We start from the raw sequence: 7,853 nt of genomic DNA on the forward strand, positions 1-7,853 counted from the left end.
GAATTTGTGCTAGCAGCACTTCCCTCAGATAAAGGCTTCCTGTGCTTTGATTCGGCTTTACTAAACCAAGTGCTGATGATTTCAAAAGAGAGTGAAATCTGTAAACCAGCTTGCTCAAATCCCCCAGAGTTAACTGGTGCCGCCAACATAACGCCTTAGATTTATTAATTGTTCCGCAGTGCTCTGGCCACTGCCCTGAAGACGAGTCCTGGAGCACCAAATAAAATTGTAGTAACAAACGTGATGATTCCATTAATCACCTGCAATAGAGGAGAAGAGGGGGGAGTGGGTCACTCTCCACATGAGGAGTCTGAGCAGAGATACTTGGGCAAGGAACCTGTAGCTCAGGAAAGACCCATGATCCCTGTCCTTGTCCTGTTCATTACATCCCAGAGGGAAATACTATGGGCAGGGAGGTGAGGGGTGTTTCAAAGGGAGATGGGGAGCCGGTGGGGGGGAGGGGGGCGAGTGGGTGTCCCTAGAGTCAGGGAGGTAAAAAATGATGAAGGGTGATCTAGTAAATGCAATGAGGCCAGCTAAGTGTTCTCCCTGGCAACTATTGAAGTTCAGATCATACTATTCAGTGGAGATGGCTGGAGGCCCTGGTTTTCTGATGAGTACATTCCAAAGGTATCCCTCTCAGATTGGAGAAAAACCCTTCTGAGTTTTAAGGCCACTATTTGTGTCTATGTGAGCTTCCTATTTTCCACTCCGTGTCTCATAGAGTCAGAGGAAGGATTCCTAGTTAAAGCTTGTTTCATCAAATGTACTAAGACAGCGAGGTCTTGCAACTATCATCTGCTTGGAAAAAATAACACATGCCAGGCAAGTCTTGACCTTAAGTGTGACCCTGTCACCAATTAATGCCCATCTGCTTGGAAAAAAATAGAACTTTCCCACACAGGGATTTGAAAGGGGATTGGGAACTTTCTCAGACAGAGCTTCATGTTCCAGGGGCCATGCTAGAGGTTAGTGGTCTATCAGAGCAAAGTGTGGGCAGATTCACTAGGGGCCCAGAGCTCTGCAGGGCCCACAGCACACTGTGTACAGAGAGAGAAGGAGAAAGAGCTGGAGACAGGCAGAGGGGGAGCTTCCTGTGGAGACAGGGCAGAAGACAAGGAAGGAGGGAGAGGGAGAGGAAGTGAGTCATTGAGATACCTGCAGAAGAGGTTCCCAAATGGGATCCCCAGGCCAGGGAGAAACTAAACAGCACAGCCGTCACTGAGTGCCCCAGTCTTGCTTGAATTGAACCCTGAGAAGCACAGCAGAGAGCCAACCACCCCTAAAACACCTGTGGGTGGGACGTGATCCTTGAGGCTTTTGTACAACCTTTGGAAGTGGGTTTAGATGCACAATGAGGCAGTCCCCCCCCACCCAGAACACCACCCCTGGGTCCAGACACATGTCTACCCCCCCAGCTGATAGGATGGGGACCAACTCAGCAAGGTCACAGCAAAAAGCAGGTCTCACTCACCCCAGTGCCCACAGCTGACTGGCAGTTCCCAAGTTATCAGCCTGGGGCCCTCACATCCAGGAGGCACGCATTTTTCCTGCCCATCTCCCCTCTTCACCCAGCCCTTCTCCTACCTTACCAAAGAAGAGCCAGTGCCTCCCCTGTCCTGAATCTGTGGGGCACAGGCCAAGGTACAAACTTCCCTGGACACCAAGGAGGGGGGATTCAAGAACACATACCCTCAACAGAGAGGGCTCAGTGGGGCATGGTGGCACCTGCTGTACTCCCAGTGGCTAGGGAGGCTGAGGTTGGAAGATCACAAGTTCAAGTTCAGCCCCAGCAACTTAGTGAGGTCCTAAAGTAACTTAGAGAGACCTCGTCTTTAAGTTAAATATAAAATGGGCTGGGAATGTGGCTCAGAGTTAAAGTACCCTTGGTCCAATCTCTGGTACCAAAAAAAAAAAAAAAAAAAAAAGAAAAAAAAGAAAAACCCAAAGCCCAAACACAGAAAACAACCCAACCCAACAGAGAGGCCTCCTGAAACAATGTGAGCTGGTGTCATGGTGACGGGCATTAACACCTTCAATGTGAGCTGAAAAATTGTCAGGTTTTCACTAGAAAAATTGTCTGATTTCATTGACAGTTTTAAAATAACACTGGGCTTAGCTATTTGAATTATGTAGAAGACATTTTTCACACACTCAATAAGCTAGTTGTGTAACTCCAAGTTTGTCAAGAAAATTTGGAATGAAATCATGGATGCAAATTGCAAAAAATACATCATCTGTAAATATTTTACATTTATGATTTTTGAACTGTTTGTTACCTAAAAATGTATAATGTAATATTTCATGGTTTTGTTTTTTTTGTGTGTGTGGTGTTGGCAATAGAACTTGGGATCTCATGCACACCAGCAAGTGCCCTGCCACTGAGCTACAGCCCCAGTACTTCAAGTTCTTTTAAACCAAGACTTGTTACCCAATGTCCCATTGGTCAAATCTTGCCTGTCACCTATTTCTACAAAAGTAAATAAATGTAAACAATCAAGCTCTATTGGAACACAGCCTCACCTGTTGGTTTACAGAGTCTATGGCTGCTCTCAGGCTACAGAGTGACCCTGACAGAGTAAGGAGAGGGACCAGCTGGCCCACAAAAGCTGAAGTGTTTCCTGTTGACCTTGTGCAGGAAAAATGGGCCCAACATGACCAGGGTCCCCTTTTCCTGGACCCCACTGCTCTCTCTGCCAGCTTCCCTGACCCCCGATCAAGGGCAATGTCCAAGTCAGGTTGCACTGCCAGCCCTCAGCAGGTGCCCAGCCCCTGTCAGCTGGGGAATGGTCTGGTACCAGGGAAGGGGACACAGGCTGAGGGCACACCTGGTCACTGAGGGAAACTCCGTAGCGCAGCTTGTTCACAAAGTGCTCACAGTTGTTGTTGGTCAATGAATAGGGCACGTATGTCCCCACCATTTTCTCTGCCTGCTGGACAATTTTGTCAGGTGGCAGTGGCTCATACTTGTTATCGTTCTTGTTATTGACCCGGTGCTTGTCTCCTCCAGCCACCACCGACAGCAGCTCCTTCTTCACTATGGCTCTGTTACCCAGGACGGAACCCAAGCCGTTCACGCTAGGTCCTGCAGCTTCACCTGTGGAAACAGTGGACTCAGGCCAGGGCAAGGCTATAGAGGCCTCACTGCAAATTGGGACAGAAGTGATTTTCAGAAAGTTTTGTTCCCCTCCCCTGGACAGCGTCCTCCCCCAGCGCTCATTCCCAGCTGGAGCAGTGCTGTAAGCAGCCCTCCACCCAGGGGTGGCTCAGGACGGCTGCAATATTTTCACTGCCTCCCTCTACCTGGGAAATCTTCATGTCCTGGGGCCTGACTTGGGCATGGACATTTACTCTATTATTAATTCCTTTCATATGGGAGATTCTGGAGTCCAGTGTTGAAGGAATCAGAACTAAAATGAGAAAGTGAAAATGATACCTTCAAATATGCTCTTAAGAAACTCACTGGAACCATAGTTGAAATCAGTGGAAACTCTGTGAGTACATGGAGTGTTTGTGTAGTAGCAGACCAATACTCAGGGCATGTCTGCAGAAGGAATCAATCATATTTAATTGGGGGTATAAATTGTGGAAATTTCTATCAAATTGGTAAGAATGTGTTATACTTTTACCCTGGTTTAAAGCCCAGTCATTCAACCTAGCATCGTGCCAATGCCAAGGTGCCAAGAATAATCATGGTATTCATAAAAAAAACACTTGGTGGTAGGTAATGGGATCTACCTGCAAACACGCACACTTTCTCTCTGTCTCTTTCACATTGGATTATTCATTATTTGTGGTAAAAAGATACACAAAGATTTCCAATCTAAGGGAGCTGTATGCTGCAGCCTGGGATATCTGCATAAAATATTCCTCCATAATTGAATTTTTCAAGAATTTCCAAAGCTGATCATGAAGAGAAACTGGGTATTATTTTTTTTTTAGCATGCTCTTTATTTAAGTGGAAATCTCTGAACTAGAAAAGCATGACCAATATTTCTACAAGGCCTGAAAAAGGTTCTAACAACACATTAAATTCTCTTTTGTATAAAAAAACTTTAATTTTAGTTTTAAGTGGATACAATATCTTTATTTTACATTTATGTGGTGCTGAGGATCGAACCCAGTGCCTCATACATGGTAGGAGAGCACTCTACCACTGAGCACAACCCCAGCCCCTCACTAAATTCTCTTTAGGCAGCCTGACATAGAAGTTTAGCTTCAAACCTCCACAGGAAAAAGGTTTTCAATAGTCTAACTGCTCCACAGGAAGGAACTGAAGTTCTCACTGTGGAAAATGCTGCTTCTAAGACAATGAACGTGGGGTGGTAACCTGGGCCCTGAAAGATCTAAAGGATGGATCCAGGTACTTCAAGGGACGAAGGAGACCTGATCAGGAGACATGCCTCCCAAATCAACTGCTTATGTCTGGGCTCCTGGAGACCTGGCTTTGGAAGGTTCCCAAGCACCTAGTATTCTTCTTCACCAGTTGCACTAACAACATTCTGTACATGTGGTGTACTCTCAAGGGAGGTGAAGTTTGTTAGAAGACACGCCCTTACAGATGACCTCTATGAGCACTAAGACACCAAAACTACATTCACATAACCCTGTGAAGGACCTGCTGAGTCCTCGTTTACCATCTACGAGGTCCCCTGAAGGACAAACATTTGGTGACCAAGAGTAATCTTGGGGATTTTTAAACAGATATGGAAATGAGGCCACAGACTGAATGTAGCCCCAAACCCCATAACTAGGCATGGTGTGGAGGCACCTTCCAGTATTCTCAGACACCCCGGAGGCTGAGGCAGGAGGAGGTCATACTGTGGCCAGCTTAGGTAACTCAGTGAGAGTCTGACTGAAAATAAAATTTTAAAAGGGCTGGGGTAGAGCTCATGGTTAGAGCACCCTGGGTTCAACCCCCAGGGCTTCAAACAAACAAACAAACCAACAAGAACAAAGGGCCCACCTCATGCAGCCCTAACTGGACACTGTCCTGATTTTCCCAGAGCCAGCTCTAACCCAGACAGACCTCCCTCTCCTGCTGTGAGCAGGACCTTGCTGCTGTCCCAGGGGTTGGACACCAACCACGGAGCACCCGCAGCAGCACAGCCTAAGGGGGGCAGGTTCCTAGTGGCCAGGCTCAGGGACAAATGCACTCCCCCAATGACGCTTTAACAGCTGAGTGTGAGCACTGCTGTGAGCTGAGCTCTTTGTCATTTTCTGTTCAAAGTCTCTGAGTTTGTGAGCTGCCGTAGGTGCCACAGAAGGTCTCAATGTCTCTCACTCGACTGACTTCCTTATGTGCACACAGGTGCATGTCCACACCAGCTCTACTAGTGACTTGAAGGACTGGACAGTGTTCCTCTGTGTGCAGGTGAGTGGAGTTTCCAGCATGTCCGCGTGTCCCTTAAAGCCATGATGCTGGGACAGAGAGGGAGGAGGCCCCACACCTGGCCAGGCCCTGCACAGGCTCTCCCTGCCCTCCTTCATTTCTCTCCCTCACGGCCTGGGAGACAGGAATCCCTATCCCTGCTCTTCTGAGGTAGAGCTCAACTGACTGAGATGAAGCCACACACTCCACAGTCAGCAGGCAGAGGAGCCAGGATTCCAGACTGGACCTGGGGAGGTTGGAGGCCCACACCTGTCCATTGCTCTCTGCAGCCAGGTATAAACTCTTGGAAGGATCAACTCCTTCTACTGTTGTTTGACCTTGCAGAACTCCACAGACACAGGGGACTGGACCTTGGGAGGGATGCTCATCAACTACAGTGGGATCAACTGGGACTGAATGCACTCTAAAATGAAAACAGGTCAACAATTCTCCCTGAACTCACTGATAATGAGGACTAGCAGAGATACAGCCAGAGCAAAGAGCATGATTCATTCAGTAAATGCCAATTGAGTACCTGCTGTGCCAGGCAGTGTGAGGACCAGCACTTAATTGTGCCTGCGTTCTTACCCTTGATCTCAGCCCTTGTGTTTAATAGAGAAACCATGCTTACTTGGTGAAGTCAGATGCACCACATAGCCTTTCCCCACATAGACTGCCCAGTGCTCAAAGGCGCCACGAAAAATTTCAATGAGGTCTCCAGGTTCTGGACTTGTTCTGTCCTGCAACAGAAAAATCAGACACAGATAGAGGGGGCCTCTGTATGGGATGTTTTAAAATCTGACCTGCAAGAAGTCACAACCCAGTCCTACAGAATCCCTGTGCTCATCACCTGAGGAATCAGAGAGGAGAAATTGCTCCATACACAGGTGGGAAGCCTCTCCCCTCCATTTACCATGTGCATGCTAGCCTGGAAAGGTCTCGGGACAAGGAGGAGATGGGAAGGGGTGTCTCTGAGGGACCATGGCAGTAGTTCTGTATCACAGGAGTGTGGGGCAGTGATGTGCACCAGCTGCAGAGAGAACATTTTATGCACAGAGAATGTTTGTATCAGCAAATGTCGATATGATTCCCAAGAAGGTCCAAAACGCATCTTAAGGGCCACCACCAGCCATGCTCTTGGGCTTCAGTGATGCTTATAATGTTCAGAGTGTCCTTGTTCAGAGCCCAACGTTCCAAACACTGCAGAACACTTGACCCCACTGTCCATCATCCTAAGAAGTACCATCACCGTCTTCCACAGACGAGAAGACTGGGTCTTAGGATGGTTAGGTGACTTTCCTAGAGAGCAGAAGATCCAGAAGAAACTGAGTCTCAGGGTTTCCAACATTTATGCCTGAACAATCCCAGATAGTCCCAGACAAACTGGGGCAGCTGGAGTCTGGGCTCCAGGCCGAAATCAAGAGAGAGAAAGACAGGATGTGTTTGGGAGTCAGAGGGGGAGGGGTTCTCTTTGAAGTTCACATGAATGAGTTATACCTCTGGAGTACACTGAGGCAACCAGCTGCCCTCCCCCAACTCAGCTGAGCCCGGCATCTGGCCCAGTGCACCCTGCCAGGGAGCTGAGCTGCTACAGAGAGAAGTGAGGGTGCAGCTGCCTGGAGGAGGTGGGAGATCTCCTGGGAGTTCAAGTCCTTGGCAGCAAGGATCAGGAGTCAGCTTGACCCAAGGTGGGCTGATTTTAGCATCAGAAAGGTAATACCTGCTGGCAGTGGTCAGGCATGGCTGTAGTCCCAGTGACTTGGGAGCCTGTGGCAGGAGGATCACATGTTTGAAGCCAGCCTGGGCCACTAGGAGACCTGGCCTCATAGTGAAGATTAAAAAGAGCTGCGAAGTAGCTCATTTATAGAGAGCACTTGCCTAGCTTGCACAAGTTCCTGGTTTCAATCCCTAGTACTGGAAAAAAAAACATCAGCACACATGTACTGAAATACAACAGATTGGTTCTAGGAAACACATTTAAGTAATGAGAAAGATTCAAGTATATCTAGATGAACTTTACTCATGGAACCCAGTTAAAAACCACCATAAAACACAAGGCTACAAGTCAGCACTTATAAAGGAGCTATATACATATGAATAGAACCATCTGGCAGAGTGCACCCCAAACTGCTTCAGGGGGAAGAGAGAACACAGGGGGTCTGGGAGAAGGGCTGATTCTTCATGCTCAGGGCTTCTACTTGGATTTTGGTTTCTTCTTTTTTAAAAATTCTCTTTCAACATCCCTTTACAAGTGCATTATATTTGTACATAATGATGAGTGTTCTGTTGCCTATACACACCTGCACCAATATAGCAATATAATATGCCCAGTATCACTCCCTAACACCTCTCCCTCACCTCCTTCTTCCCACCCCATCCCTTTCCTCTATTGATGTCCCTTGGACTTTCTGCTTTTTGTTTCTTAAACAAGGCAAATACATTCACATATTACTGTGAATAAATTTGAAAATGTAATTAAATT

General features: G+C 47.5%; 1 protein-coding gene across 1 annotated transcript; it reads right to left on the reverse strand.

Moving 5' to 3' along the window:
* Positions 1–1,951: 1,951 nt before the first annotated feature.
* LOC124092699 (phospholipase A and acyltransferase 2-like) lies at positions 1,952–7,112 on the reverse strand. Its single transcript, XM_046444510.2, has 3 exons — positions 7,092–7,112; positions 6,003–6,111; positions 1,952–3,097 (listed from the first exon to the last, which is right to left on the reverse strand). Exons 1-3 carry the CDS (start codon positions 7,110–7,112, stop codon positions 2,553–2,555), a joined length of 675 nt encoding a protein of 224 aa, XP_046300466.1. The 3' UTR covers positions 1,952–2,552.
* Positions 7,113–7,853: the final 741 nt, after the last annotated feature.

Source organism: Marmota monax, unplaced genomic scaffold (genome assembly GCF_021218885.2).
Source record: "Marmota monax isolate L192 unplaced genomic scaffold, Marmota_monax_Labrador192_F-V1.1 WCK01_AAM20220418_F8-fsc00038, whole genome shotgun sequence".
NCBI classification, from domain to species: domain Eukaryota; kingdom Metazoa; phylum Chordata; class Mammalia; order Rodentia; family Sciuridae; genus Marmota; species Marmota monax.